This window comes from Parathielavia appendiculata, assembly GCF_033297405.1.
Source record: "Parathielavia appendiculata strain CBS 731.68 unplaced genomic scaffold N657scaffold_17, whole genome shotgun sequence".
NCBI lineage: Eukaryota > Fungi > Ascomycota > Sordariomycetes > Sordariales > Chaetomiaceae > Parathielavia > Parathielavia appendiculata.
The window spans coordinates 66,498-80,872 of NW_026944236.1; the positions used below are offsets into that span (position 1 = coordinate 66,498).

Consider the following 14,375-nt stretch of genomic DNA (forward strand, 5'->3'; position numbering starts at 1 on the left):
TGTTCTGTGAGGAGCCACTAGCAAGCTGAGCCACGGTGTCTGCCGAGACGGAGGTGGAATGAAGAGTCATGGGGCTGAGTTCTCGCCCGTGGCTGTCTAGGCACTTTCCGACCAGCTCAAGACGACGACGCCGCTTCGAGATTGGGTTTTGCCGGTTCCCGGAACAACTCTCATCAGACTCGCCATACTTCTATTCTCATGGCGGCTTTCTAAGCATCCAGACTTGCAGGTCCGGAAACCCCGTTTTTAGGTCCGTGTACGCTACGGTTTCGACGATATGATGATAAAGACAGTCCTTTGGGCCCTTCTGCTGGCTTGCACGCACAACATCGGCGTTCTCGCGGCCGTCACGTTCACCAACACCGAGTACTACATCTACGCGGGCTCGCCCTTCACAGTAACATGGACGGGCAACCGTGCGCCCATCACCCTCACGCTCATGAACGGGCCAGACGAAAACCTCCAGACGGTCCTGACTATCGTCTCGGACTACAGCGGCCAAGACTACACCTGGACGCCGCCCGCCGAGCTGCCCGCGGACTCGTACATTCTGCGGCTCGAGGATGGCGGGAGCACCGACTACTCGGCCCGCTTCCGATACCCGTCCCCGCCGTTGAGCAGTGGCACCACGACTATCAGAGGAGTACGCAGCAGCAACTCTTGTCCTCTTCCTGTCAAGTTACTCTACTAATCCCTCCCTCCAGTCTACTACAACAACGCCGCCCTCCTCAGCCTTCCCCTCCGTAACCACGTCCCCCGCCCCAGCCCCCTCAGATCCCTCCTCCTCCCCCTCCGAAATTTTCTCCACCCCAGCCAAAGCCATCATCGCCGCGCTAGGCAGCCTCCTCCTCCTCGCCCTCATCGCCCTCCTCACCTACTGCGTGGCCTATCGCCGACAGAAACAACGCCGAGACCGAGAAAAGAAGGCGGCCGAGGCGGCTTCGTTTGGCGGCGGCTCATTGGTAGACGCCGATGGTCATGAACTAATGCCGGCGCCGCTGCTCACCAGCCGTAGCGCGGGACTTGAGTGTGGCGATCTAGGCGGGTATTCCAGTTACCATCATGACGCACTGGCGATGAGTCCGGATACTGTTATTGGTAGTAGTCAGATGGTGCATATGAAGGTTGATGGTGCAGCTGCCGTGTATCCTCTTCAGGGTCAGGGTCAGCTGGGCGGGAACTATGGGAGGGTGCCGGCGGAGCTTGGGGGGAGGGATATGATTGAGTTGAGTGCCGAGGGGGAGTATCTGAAGTGATTTTCTTTTTATGGTTTTGGGATGATGATGATGAATGAGATCGCGGCTTACGGGTCACTGCTAGGGGGTCACTGATTAGGTCGTCACTGACCACGGGGTCGCTGTTCAAGCGGTGGGTTGGTTGGGCAGATGCGGGTCATCTGACGTTTCTGTACTTGTAGAGACATAATCCGAAGGAGGGACGATATATTGATTAATATGAGCTGACTCAGAATGAAGGAACAATGGCTGGCCAGCTGGTCTAAGTACAGATTGTGGTGGAGAGCCGGGGCAACATTTGAAACTTGGAACGATGTCAGATCTCTTTTGGCTGTCCTTCCACCCTCATCTCGACGAGCTGCTGCGTTTAAGCCCGGCAGTTGGCGTTCGGCACCCAAATAGCACCGTCACAGCCCTTGTCGCAGTGGTGGTTCCACACAATGACGCCACCCTCGCGGCAGTTGTAGATGGAGTCATAGACGATGGTGCCGTTAGTAGGGTCCTGGCCCGCAGCAGACGTGGCTTCCTGAAGACTAGCAGGGTCATAGCCTGGTGATATGGTGATATTTGTCAGAACGAAAGATGTCCTCGCTTAGCAGACGGGGATGAGAAGCTTGTAGAAGCGTACCAAAGTCGCTGTTGAGCAAAGTCCAGCCGCAAACGTCGTAGGGACTGACGCAAGGCCTCTTGAAGGCGGCTTGAGCACCGGTGATAGTGGCGGCGAGGGCCACGGCGATGGATGAGAACTTGACCATGGTGAACCTAGGCTGTTGTGTTTGCTGACGAAAGAAGAGTTGAGCGTGAGAATGTGTTGTTGTGCGAAGATGGACGAGGACAACAGAGGGCTGGCACCGGTATTTATAGATCACAGGAAGCACCAGAGAGGTTCCTGCTTTCCAGGTTCCTGTTTTCAAGCCTGGACTTGCAGAGTGTCACCGTCATCCGCTCATGGACAAGAACATTGGCCATCTTACACCGGGCATGTCAGCTGTCCTTGCATGGACTTCAGCTCCTCCGCCTCGCTTCCGTCGTCAGGCACTGCCGAAAGACGATATGTGATAGTAGGGCAGATGGGGAGGGAGACGGCCCGTCTAGCCGTAATCCTGTGAATCCTGATCTCCTTTCAGGGCCCTAGACGCGGTGAATCCGCCTGCGTGTTGGGTGCTGTTCATCAAGCGGTCAGTCATCCAGCCGCATCCCGGTTGACTCGGTGTGCGGGGGGAAAAGTCCCATCGTTACTGGATGCTGTGTGCTCTGGAGAACGTGGTCACACAACGGAGTCGGACCGAGAAACGACCCGACTTCTCAAATTTGAGAGATGCATGTACACATAGGCCGTTAGGGATTAGAGGGTGTGTATCTACAGTAGGGGTCACGTCAGGGGTTGTCTCGAGCCGCCAACCATCTATCGATGTCGTGGAATCCTCCTCGCAAACACACATATGCAGCCAGCTGACTGGGCAAAAGGCAACCTCTGACTTGACGTGAGTAACTATTTGGAGTGAATCACACCTTACGATTCCAGTCGGTCAAAGGATTGTTATGGCATTGACCAGCCCTGACTCTGCAAGTTGGCTTTAGCCTTTTAGCCCCAACAGTGTCTGTCGCTGCTGAGTCTAGTCAGAGAAGAAGTGTTAAATTACAGAGGCACAGGGCACCATTTTCATGATGATGACTCCAGGTTTGCGGGCTTCCCGTCCGGCTGCTCATATACACTGTCCGAATACAATATAATCAAGGCAGGGCTGGACGGAGGAATCTGGTGTGGCCTCCACCACGTTCTTGACAGGGAGGTGTGTTGATATCCGCGAGGATAATTTGACATTTAGTTCCCAACAGTGCATTTTGGCTCGGACTGCTGCGTACTTCCCACGTGGAGAATTATACGAAAAGAGTTCCGAGCCACCCTGCAGGGGCGCTGACACTTGCGGATGCGACCACGGCCCGATAACCTGGCTGGATCTCCGGCTTCCGCGGTACCGAACTGCGGCCCTTGCCGGAGAGCCAATCGCGGGCCTCCCGGCGGCTGACAGCAAGAGACCACGGACATGTAAGCTGAGCATGCTGCGGCCGGTGTGCTCAGCAGCGAGGAGCCGCCACTCCTTGACCAACGATAAAGGAAACAAGCAACACGAGGTCGAGAAAGGAGTCGGATAGATCGGAGACATGGAATCTCTGCCTGACGGGGTGGCGATGCTCCTCTTGATGTTGGCGGGCATGCCGGTCCAACTTGCTTATCAGGTAGCATTGCTCGCTAAGCTGTCAGTTGTCTTCAAACATGATTCCGCTTCATGCCTCTTCAAGGCCTCCGTTTGACCAATCCAACGGTCATCCCAGTCACAGCCTAAACCTCGACCGCCACTTACCTCCCCCCAAGTTTCTAGGTCACAAAATCACAACAGCCGTGGTCCTACCAATGCACATTCAACTCAACGTGCAAACAACTGCCTTCTAACGATGCCTTTTGAGCATCCACAGCGTCTCTGTCAACATAGTACCACTCCTCCAAATCCTGCTCAATGGGTGCCGGAGACAAGACCTCATCTGGCGGCAAGTGCACCTTGTCCGGATCAAGGTTGCCCGGCGTGTCCTTTAGCGTGGTGTTGTCCCTGCATTCGTCAGACGTCAGCCATCGCGTCTTGAGTATCTAAAAGGGAACACGTACAGCGAGATATCCCCTCGCTCCACCTTTCCCGTGATCAACCTCTTCCACGCATCCTCACATTCCCCAATGACCTTTTTCGCATGCCTGCAATCCCGTCAGCATATCAGTCCCACCCCACACCCTTACAAGTCCAGAACAACCCGAATCAGCCGAACAGAGGGAAGAAACAAACAAGGAAAGCACAGACACTCACCCCCTATCTAACCACCGCCCCCCAAACCCAAACCCATTCCCGCGCTGCCCATCCGGCACCCGGTACACCCTCCACCAGTCGATACTCGCGCCAAGCATGCCAGGTAAGTGCTCCTCGACATCCGCAATGTCACTCAGCCTCTCCGCCAGCGGGTCCCGCACGTCGATGACGAGCACCTTCCAGTCGGTCTCGCCCTGGTCAAGCAGCGCCAGGATGCCAAGAACCTTGACCTGCTTGACATCGCCCGGGCAGGCCACGGCGCGGCCTATCTCGCAGGCGTCGAGCGGGTCGTTGTCGCCATTGGTGTGCGTCTCGGGGGTTGTGTGGTGCGGGTCTTCCCAGGTCTTTTTATTATTATTTTTTCATGTATTAGTCAAATATGTGCTCAGTTTGATGCTGTAGATTGGGTGTGCACGTGGGGATGGGATAGGCTGGGTGGGAAGTAGATTGAAGACGGGGGCACACGGGTAGCATGACATAGAAGGTCATGAAGCACAGACCTGGGGCAGGGCACCGTAGTTCCAGATGTAGCCCTTGTAGGGGAAGAAGTTCTTGACGAAGCGGGGCTTCTTGTCGAGGTTGTCTTGGTGAATTGGGTTGAGGCTTTCGTTTCGGGATATCTGCAGTGAGCAGTCCCAGTTAGTCATCATTCCATCCAGTGTAAGTGAAGTGTATGAATTATGAAAAGAACCTGCTATTGTACCTCGAACTTGGCGTTTGTCCACCGCGGCACCTCCACCACCATGTTCAGGATGCCCTTGTCCTTGTCATTGTAGAGCGGGATGTCGTGGAAGGGAGACACAGGCACTTTGTCGAGAGACCGCTCGAAGAAGATGCGATAGTCCTTGGTATAAGGACGGCCCGATCTCCTTACAGAGTATTCACTCTTGTTGGGTTTGTCGTATGACAGCTCCATCTCCAAAGTGGTTTTGTCCATGTGGTTGATGAGGTGGAGAGCCTCTCAGAATGCGCTCGCTGTAAGTTGATAAGATGCGTGTGGTTCGAAGTTGGGGAGCAAGGTGACGTCACTTACTGTACGTTTGTTTGGTAGTTAATGGAAATTGGTCAATACTGCCTGCTTTCACTTCCTCGGCCAAATGGCGCCTAACATTACGGTCTAATTCATTGTCCATGTTAGACCTTTATAGCTGTTGTCTAGAACCTAGGCCGCAAATTTGGGCGCACGTTCTCTTGTTAGAGCTGGTCAAACCTTGTAATTTATGATGGTATCGATGTACTCGTCTTTTTCGTACGCAGAGGGAAATGGAATGAATGGCCTTAAGTAAACTAACTGCCAGGCGACCGTGGAAGTGAAATCGATCTACCGCAGGACGGTAACGGGTAAGCGTGAAGCTCTCCATTGCTGGACTGCCATATCTTAACTTCTTCAGTGTTCCGTCATCCAGAGACTACAGTCCAGAATCTGGAGACGGTTGAATTCACGACAAGTGCAGGCAAGACTGAGTGGGTCAGCAAAGTGGGCAAGCCCGGAGAAAAGCTCTTGCTGTTCCCGTTGCGCTAGATCTGAAGCGGACTAGCCTCTGCCAGCCGACCCTTGTCTCTTGAAGCTCCGATCGCCTCGCAATTGCAGACTCGGCCTGCCATAAAAAGCTGCCTTCTCTCTTTGTCTAGCTGTCTCCCACGCCTGCCCGACCTTTTCCCCGACATCTCCATCAACTCGCGCTTCGCCTCCATTGTCGCCACTGACCTGCCGCTTTGGCTCCTCGATACTCGTTGCATTGAAGTCCCCGCGGCCGAAATGGCGTCAAGCGCCCCCTTCCAGTTCGCGGGCGATTCCGAATCCGAAGACGACAGTTTCAACCCTGCGCCTGCCGACCTCTCTGACGACGAGAACGATGCCACTACCGACCGCGCCACGGCCAAGAGCGACCGCCGTGCAAGCAGTCCGACGGCCGACAATGAGCTCAACGATGATGACGAGGATGATGAGCGCCCCTCCAAGAGCGCGTCAAAACCGTCTCGCGATGATGAGGAAGAGGAGGAGAACGCCGACGAGGAAGAAGAAGATGGAGATGATGGCAAAAACGGTGATGACGAGGAGGATGAAGAGGAGGAAGAGGAGGAGGACGAGGACGAGGACGACGAAGATGTCCATGTGAGTTCAAACGTTCGCTCGCGTTGGCATTTCCATATCCATGAACCGGATTTGGTTGCTCTGCGCGTTCATTGCTGGCTGGCCGAGACTGACAACCAGCACAGCGCCACCGTCGCAAACGGCGCAAGGACCACCGCGCTGCTTTCTTCGATATTGAAGCCGAAGTTGAAGACGAGGACGAGGCCGAGGATGAAGAGAAAGACGGCGAGGAAATTGAGGACTTCATTGACAACGCCCATCCCGATGACATTGCTGAGAGCGGCCACCTCGACGATGATAGGAGACATCGCGAGCTCGACCGCCGCCGCGAGCTTGAGGCCAGCATGGATGCCGAGAAGCAAGCCGAGATCCTGCGCGCTCGCTACGGCAAACGCGCCCCTGCCAGGGGCTACGGCGAGATGGCTGTGGTGCCGAAGCGCTTACTCCTCCCCAGCGTCGACGACCCCGGCATCTGGGCAGTCAGGTGTAAGGAAGGCAAAGAGCGTGACGTCGTCTTCTCCATCATGCGGCGCATCGAGGAGCGGGCCGGTACCAAAGACGAAGTTCCCATCACCGCAGCGTTCGAACGGGGCGGGCCAAACTCGGTCATGAAGGGATACATCTACGTCGAGGCTCGCCGGCAGAACGACATCATGATTGCGCTGGACGGCGTCCTTGACGTGTATCCCCGGACCAAGATGATTCTCGTCGAGCTCAAGGACATGCCAGATCTCTTGCGGGTTACCAAGACACCAAACCTCGAACCTGGCGCCTGGGTGCGGCTGAAGAAGCCAGCCAAGCACGCCGGCGATCTCGCCCAGGTGCTCGACGTGACCGAGAACGGCTTGGAAGCCCGGGTGCGCTTTATTCCCCGACTAGACTACGGCGTCCGGGACGAAACGTCGACGGCCGCCGCAGCTGGAAAGCGGAAGCGGCCCGGTATGCCTGGCCCACGTCCTCCCCAGCGCCTCTTCAGCGAAGTCGAGGCCAGGAAGCGAAACCCGCGTCAACTTCAGGGCAACCCACAGACGAACACCTGGACCTACATGGGTGAAGACTTTGAGAACGGTTTTCAGGTCAAGGATATCAAGATCCAGCAGTTGGAGGTCAAGAATGTCAACCCGACCCTGGAAGAGGTTACCAAGTTCGCCAGCGGCTCGGAGGACGGCACGGAGAACCTCGACCTCAAAGCTCTCGCCGCCAGTCTGAAGGACGGGAGCACCAACGTCACCTACGTTCCCGGCGACGTTATCGAGGTGTATCAGGGTGAGCAGCGGGGTGTTGTTGGCAAGGCCATCAATGTGCAGAATGACATTGTCACGCTCCGGGTGACCGAAGGCGAGTTGGCCGGGCAGACAATCGAGGTTCCCAACAAAGGGCTTCGTAAGCGGTTCAAGGCCGGCGACCACGTCAAAGTCATTGGCGGCAGCCGTTTCCGCGACGAAGTCGGTATGGTGGTCAAGATTGTCGACGACCGCATAACTCTCTTGACGGACCAGACAAACACGGAAATCACCGTCTTCAGCAAGGACCTGCGCGAGGCGAGCGACATCGGTGGCCAGGGGTCTCTTGGCCAGTACTCCCTGCTTGACCTGGTTCAGCTCGACCCTACCACAGTCGGTTGCATCGTCAAAGTGGACCGCGAGTCGATGGTTGTCTTAGATCAGAACGGCGATACCCGGCAGGTGATGCCTTCGCAGATTGCTAACAAGCTGCCGAAGCGGAAAACCGCCGTAGCCGCTGACCGAAACGGTTCCGAGATTCGGCTCGACGATGTCGTCCGTGAGTATGGCGGGCAGCAGCGTCAGGGCAAGATCATCCACATTCACCGGTCGTTCATCTTTTTACACAGCCATGCCACCACCGAGAACGCCGGCGTGTTTGTCACTAGGGCCGGCAACGTCACCACGATCGCGGCAAAGGGCGGCCGCTCCACCAACCCAAACTCGGGCCCCGACTTGAGCACGATGAACCCGGCCCTCAAACGGAATCCGGCGGCCAATAACAATGCCATGCAGCCGCCAAAGACCTTCGGCCGGGATCGTGCTCTCGGCCAGACCATCAGCATCCGGAAAGGTGGCTATAAGGGCCTCATGGGCATCGTCAAGGACACTACCGACACCCATGCGCGTGTTGAGCTCCACGGCAAGAACAAGATCGTCACCGTTCCCAAGGCGGATCTCATCTTCAAGGACAAGGTTACGGGCAAGACGATTGATATTTACAGCCGCTCTGGTCGGGGCGGCTTTGGCGCACCCGGCAGTGGTGGATACGGCGATCGACCTGGAAGCAGAACGCCCATGGGTGCAAATGGGGGGGAAAGGACTCCGGCATGGGGAGCACCAAAGTGTAAGTCCGGTTGTATCCGAGAGTGTGGCAGACGTTTGTTGCTGACCATGATACGCAGCAATCGCCCGCACACCTGCCTGGGGCCGGGGCGAGACATCCGGCTCGCGCACTCCCGCCTGGGGCGACGGCTCTCGCACGGTCAACCCCTACGACGGCAGCCGAACAGCCTACGGAGACGGCAATCGCACCGCCTACGGAGGCGCCACGTCGTACGGCGGCGGATCCCGCACGCCGGCCTGGTCATCCAGCGCAAAGACGCCCGCCCACGACGGCTTCGGCCACGGCTCCAAAACCCCTGCCTACGGCGCCGGCGCCGGCAGCATCGGCAGCACCGACCCCTGGGGCTCCAAGACCCCCGCCTACGGCGCCTCGGCCCCCACCCCCGGCGCGAGCGGCCCGTCCGACAGCTGGGGCTACACGCCCGGTCCGAGCGGCGGCGGCTCCTCCTCGTCCCATCATCATCCGTATGATGCGCCTACGCCTGGCGGTGCCGGGTTTGGCGCGCCCACGCCCGCCCCGCTCAATGCCCCGACGCCCGGCGGCGCGTACTCTGCGCCGACCCCGGCGGCCATCAGCGCTCCCACGCCCGGCGCCTGGCAGGGCGGCTGGGGTTCGGCTGCGGATGCTGCGCCCACGCCGGCGGTGGGGGCGCCGACGCCCGGCGCGAGTGGTGGTGGGTACTATGGCGCGCCGACACCGGCCGCGTATGGTGGTGCGCCTGAGACGCCTGCTGCGAGTGGGGAGATTCGGTATGCTGATGATGATTGATCTGGTCTGGTCTGTCTTTGAGGTGGGTAAATGGAGATTGGGCTGAGAAATAGTGGAATGTTGTTTGGCGTTTCTGGTGGAAAGAGGAAGGGTTTGGGGTTTATCAGCGCATTGATCGTCCTGTGCCCGTTTTTACCTTGCTTCAGGCGGGGTGCAGTCAGTTTGGGACAAATAGACATCTCTCTTGTGCTCAGTTATGGTCACATTGGCATTGTGCATTTGGCCTGCTTGGCTCTGCGCCGGGGGTGTTGAGGTACCTTTCTCAGGCAAAAGTTTAGTGATGGGCAGAGGGCAATTCATTAGGACGGTTCGCGGCTGGGTGACACGGCTTGGTCTTCAACCATGTGTATTCTCGGATATCGAGGCAGTCTGGCATGGCCCGTACAGACCTCGTTGGATACTTGTCTCTCAGTGATGACTTGCACTGGGGAGCCTCGCTCTAAGGCTGCGAGCAGCCCAACTGCTACGATTTTCCACAAAATCAACTCTCACCGGCACTGCCAGGCGATAAGCCGGAATCCACACTTGGTCTCTCTGCCTGTATGCCTCTCGAGTCTTGTTATGCTCCTCAGTTGTTCTTCAACTTTACTCAGCGCAATGTGCTATCACATCACATCGCATATGGCGGTTTCCCGTCCCTAAATTACCTCTCTGGTTGTGTTATCCTCAACTGACAACCCTAGGTGAAGACTCAAGCGGAATCACCCTCTTTTTCATTCCACCTTCTAACTTTCCTGAACACAGTGCCTTGTCTCTTGGAGGTTATTTATCCTTGGGCTCAACCTTCTCACGCACCTAATGCTAAGAACTCAGCAGTCCACCCAGAGACTTACCGCGTAAGAACGCAAGGCAAAAAAAAAAAAAAAAGGCAAAGCCGTGAATCCATTCCGAGGGATACACGCTACCAAGCACAGCATGTCAAGCGTCCTTGACTTGCTGGCGTCCTCGCTGATCTGAAAATTGGGGCAGATGTGCCCCTTCAGCTTGGCCCACTCGATTTGGTCAGGGTCTGGTAGAGGGGATGGGCGCAGCCGCAGGTGCTGAAGTGGGTGTACCCTGCAGTGCACTGTCTCTCTTTCTCTCTCTCTCTCTTTTGCTTTTTATTTTTCTTTTTTATTTTTCTTTTTGCGCTGCTGATCGGGAGCTTGGGGGGAGACTTGAATGACGGCGGCGGATGTGAGAGGGACTGACTACTTTACTCGGTTTCCCGCGTTCCAAAACCTACAGTGCGGCCGACGATGGTGAGTGGTGTGGGATGGCTAGGGATGCCTACCCGGTCCGCTGTGCCTTTCCTGTAGGGGGAGGAAGCGAAACCAAGGGAAGCGGGATCGGTGTGAGTAGTTCGCTGTCCCGGTGATGGACGGATTGGCAGTGGTTTGGATAGGGGGAAGATGGGGAGCGGTACGGGAGGTTGGGATTTATATGTCAGTGAAGGGCTCTGCCTATCATCACCACTTTTCATTGTGGTTTTGTTAACTACGAGGCCAAGCGCTTTCTTTGTCGCTGGAGACTACGATGGACGTTCTTTGGTCACAAAGCCTTTGTAAGGTCGACCCGGCCTCGCCTCATGCGGTTCCGACCGAGCGTTTACACAGCCGGCCCACTGTTCGGAATGCGGTCCATTTGCTCATATTTGCGGCATTGACGCCCTGGAGAAGCTATCAGCACTAAGATAATGCATGCCAAGCATCATGCTATGTACATCCCTCCACTCATACCCTATACATTTCCAAATAAGTTTGGTCCCTTCCTGTGCCTTTCAGTCGGTTAACATGTCTCCGCCGGCGGGCCAACCGGGGTGTAGCTGGTGGGCACGGGGTAGTAGATGTTGATCATGATGCCCGGGTCCGTCGCCTTGTACGCGCCCGGGAACGAGACCTTGTTCCGGGGGCTCCAGGTGCCGCTGCCGCCGTTGACAGTGAGCTGGGCGCACGAGATGTAGAACTGGGCGCCGCCGGGGGAGCTGGCGCTGTGCAGGGCAATATGCTCAGCGCGCAGGAGGTAGTCGCCGTTCTGCAGACAGCGGGGAATGGTGACGGACACGGATCGGGCGCCTATTATTATTTTTCAAATTAGCATGTCATGTCAGGGGATGTATGTCCAATGTATGTGTGCGGCTAGGAAAAGGAGACTGGACCAGAAAAGAGAGGGCTTACCGTTTGTGGGCCAAGTCATGCTGCCTCCGAGCCTGGGCATGTCCTGGTAGATCTTGGACCACACCGAGCCCTTGCCGTCCCAGGTGGCCGCCGTCTGGCCTGCCGGGACCTTGGCGATGTAGAAGGCCATGGGGCCCGGATGGGAGATGGATGCCTTCGCATTGTAGGCGATGCTCTGCCCGGCCGTGACGTTGAAGATGCCCGGCGCGCCCGCGCCGGGGTTGCGCTCGTAGCATCGGATCTGGTCCGAGTTGACGTCCGTCACGGGACCGTTGCTCTGGAAGTTGGTCGTGGTCCGGACATATTGCCAGTCGGCCGTGTTGCCAATGCTGGGGAAGGTGTCTGCTGTGGTCAGCTGAGACGTCGGAATGGAAGGACGAGAGGAGAGATGTCCTTGAGGTTTGTTGAGACGTACAGTGCGCTTCGGCCACAGCCAATGCGAGCACGGCAATAGCAACACTCAGCTTCATCTTTTCTAGGTAGTTGAGACGCCGAAGTTACTCAGGGGAAACCGAGGGAGAGGATGAACTGCAAAGGACTTCGCCAGAGGGGACCCTCACGATGATCCCCAGATGGCGATCAATATATACCGCATCCCGTCACTCGTTCTCGGCGTTTACCTCCAGAACAAGCATGAATCTGTCCGTGAACGGCTCACTACGGCGTCGTCATGCCAAGAAACTGCTGCCGCCCAACCGGTCCAGCGGGTAAAAGGGGGCGGCGGGTAAATGCACCCCAGAGACAAAGAACCAGTTGGGTTCGGCCTGTATATTGCATTTGGCCTTCAGTCAATACCGGCCAAGATGAAGTAGGGTAGAGTCCAGTTGCACCTGATCTGGGGTAAACGAGGCCATGCCATTTTCAACTGGGCTTCCTGGCGTGCAGCCCCGAGACGGCTCGTTTGGCAGAGCGGAGCGTATAATGGCGGATTCAGGGGTCACAGCAATGCATACAGACATAGGGAAAGTGGTACCTCGGGTCGGATTGTAGTCAGATCGAGCCGCAAGAGGAAGGACTACTATCAATAAATTCGGCACGGGTCGTCGTGCGCCGTACGCACCCACACTCAGCGGGAGGCGGGAGGGCGTCCCGGGCAGACTGATATGCTGTACACTGATTTCCAAAGCCTGGTACTCCGTAAACGGCTCGGCATTTGCAGCGCTAAGGCAAGATGGGTTGGAAAGCGGAAAGGTTGCCAACTCAGGGATTGGCAGTTCGGAGGGTGCATGTGGAAAGAATCAAAGGGAACCTCATTAGGTTCGGACGTCGGGATAGGACAACAGCCACGCGCAGGTATTATTGGTGTTGACCCTGGGTTGCAACCGTTGACAGCGCTAACCGTAGTTGCTATATGTATCGTTAAATCTGAGTAACCGTGTGAGCGACAAGTGGCACCAAGGCGAGGCGCTGGTCACTACAAATGCCGACTGAATTCTGCTAATCGAAAGCTAAGGAAGAGAGGGAGAGTGTATACAGGATGCGCGTCTGCGACGCGAGAAAGGTAAGTGGACGCACAGTCCACCCACCGATGACCCACCGAAGAGAGCATAAGCCCAGGGTGCGCTTTCTGTCACAACCCGTTGAGTTGTGTCAACCATTGAGCATTGAGGGCTGCCAACCGTTAAAAACCCGGGTCCAGTCTGTGATTAGTCAAGTCAAAACGAGGTGCAGGGGTTTGATTGGTCAACTTTAACCTTTATTTCACTAGTGCGCCAACCCCCCCTGCACACTTATACCGGCGACTGAACAACTAACGTTATAGAGATAATGAATATAGTTAACGTACATTATAAGCGAACGGCGCATATAGGCGAGTGGCGCACTGATAAGGGCTAGTATGGAAACCTGGGCACAACACTAACAACTTATTCCCAGATTAAGCCCGCTGTTAGTGTTGTGCCCGAATTTCCATACTGGCCCTTATCAATGCGCCACTCGCCTATATGCGCCGCTCGCTTATAATGTACGTTAATGTGATTCACCATTACTCTGACACCCTATCAACTCGGATACATCTTTCGGATCATACCAATATAAGCTGCCACTTAGCCTTTGGCCGTGGGCCTCAGGCCAACTGCCGGCAACTAGAAGCGGCCTGGAAGACCTGTCTACAGTGGGCCGAGTCAAGAGGGATGGTCTTTGCTGGGGAAAGGAGTGAGCTGATCCACTTCAACAAAGGCCGAAGGCAATGGCCAAACCCAATCAATCTAGCCCACCCACAGGGCCAAGGTTTCGACGCTGTCACAGGTCGTGACAATGTGAGGTTTATGTGCGCAACTCCTGGTTCGACTTGACAGTTCGAACGACGGTCCCTCTTTTGAGGGTGTTACGCAGTGGTCAGTTGCGCCCACCCATGACAGACGCCATACAGCCTACACCTTCTAGCCTGTGACGGCGCCTGCCGTCGGAGTGCAGGTGGCGGCTGTTGAACTGAGTGGGTTCCTTGGCACCAAGATTCACGGACTGAGCACTGATGTTCAATGCGAGACTCTCAGTCAGCACAGATCCATCACAATGACACAGTTCCTGACACTGACATAACGTCATATCATGGCACACTGTCTCTATATAAGGGGGTAATTCCCCTGGGAGGATTAGAGAGGACAATTTTCTGTTCGAACAAGAAAGGGACATTCTGAGGCACCCCGAGGTGGCTCGTCCTATGGACGAAGAACTGGCTGACCGACCGGGAGGCCACCCTTCACTTCGACGGTCAAGCAGCTCGACCGACGGCAATACGAGCGGGGGGCCCCCAGGGATCTCCTCTATCCCCAGTCCTCTTCATTCTCTACATCGCCTCCTTGTACAAGCAGCTGAAAGAGGAACACCCCCATCTGGCGATAGCGGGGTTTGCGGACGATACCAACCTCTTGGTCTTTGGTCGGGAGCCGGAGGCTAACGTTCGACAGCTGGA

General features: G+C 56.3%; 5 protein-coding genes across 5 annotated transcripts; 2 read left to right on the plus strand and 3 right to left on the minus strand.

The window, feature by feature from the left end:
* Positions 1-31: 31 nt before the first annotated feature.
* Positions 32-1,256, plus strand: N657DRAFT_674258 (uncharacterized protein; the record flags this gene model as incomplete). Its single annotated transcript, XM_062795738.1, has 2 exons — positions 32-643; positions 705-1,256. The coding sequence occupies exons 1-2, from the start codon at positions 278-280 to the stop codon at positions 1,254-1,256; spliced, it is 918 nt and encodes a 305-aa protein (XP_062644102.1). The 5' UTR covers positions 32-277.
* A 179-nt stretch (positions 1,257-1,435) lies between these two features.
* Positions 1,436-2,049, minus strand: N657DRAFT_649101 (uncharacterized protein). The gene is made up of 2 exons (XM_062793655.1): positions 1,864-2,049; positions 1,436-1,784 (listed from the first exon to the last, which is right to left on the minus strand). Exons 1-2 carry the CDS (start codon positions 1,988-1,990, stop codon positions 1,603-1,605), a joined length of 309 nt encoding a protein of 102 aa, XP_062644103.1. The 5' UTR covers positions 1,991-2,049; the 3' UTR covers positions 1,436-1,602.
* A 1,382-nt stretch (positions 2,050-3,431) lies between these two features.
* Positions 3,432-5,381, minus strand: N657DRAFT_649102 (inorganic pyrophosphatase). The gene is made up of 7 exons (XM_062793656.1): positions 5,283-5,381; positions 5,127-5,210; positions 4,797-5,068; positions 4,594-4,713; positions 4,094-4,437; positions 3,901-3,984; positions 3,432-3,844 (listed from the first exon to the last, which is right to left on the minus strand). Exons 3-7 carry the CDS (start codon positions 5,028-5,030, stop codon positions 3,646-3,648), a joined length of 981 nt encoding a protein of 326 aa, XP_062644104.1. The 5' UTR covers positions 5,031-5,068; positions 5,127-5,210; positions 5,283-5,381; the 3' UTR covers positions 3,432-3,645.
* A 471-nt stretch (positions 5,382-5,852) lies between these two features.
* Positions 5,853-9,305, plus strand: N657DRAFT_579918 (transcription elongation factor Spt5; the record flags this gene model as incomplete). The annotated part of the gene is made up of 3 exons (XM_062789427.1): positions 5,853-6,209; positions 6,314-8,537; positions 8,596-9,305. The coding sequence occupies 3 exons, from the start codon at positions 5,853-5,855 to the stop codon at positions 9,303-9,305; spliced, it is 3,291 nt and encodes a 1,096-aa protein (XP_062644105.1).
* Positions 9,306-10,903: 1,598 nt separating this feature from the next.
* Positions 10,904-12,199, minus strand: N657DRAFT_602928 (lytic polysaccharide monooxygenase). The gene is made up of 3 exons (XM_062790130.1): positions 11,877-12,199; positions 11,462-11,803; positions 10,904-11,359 (listed from the first exon to the last, which is right to left on the minus strand). Exons 1-3 carry the CDS (start codon positions 11,929-11,931, stop codon positions 11,073-11,075), a joined length of 684 nt encoding a protein of 227 aa, XP_062644106.1. The 5' UTR covers positions 11,932-12,199; the 3' UTR covers positions 10,904-11,072.
* Positions 12,200-14,375: the final 2,176 nt, after the last annotated feature.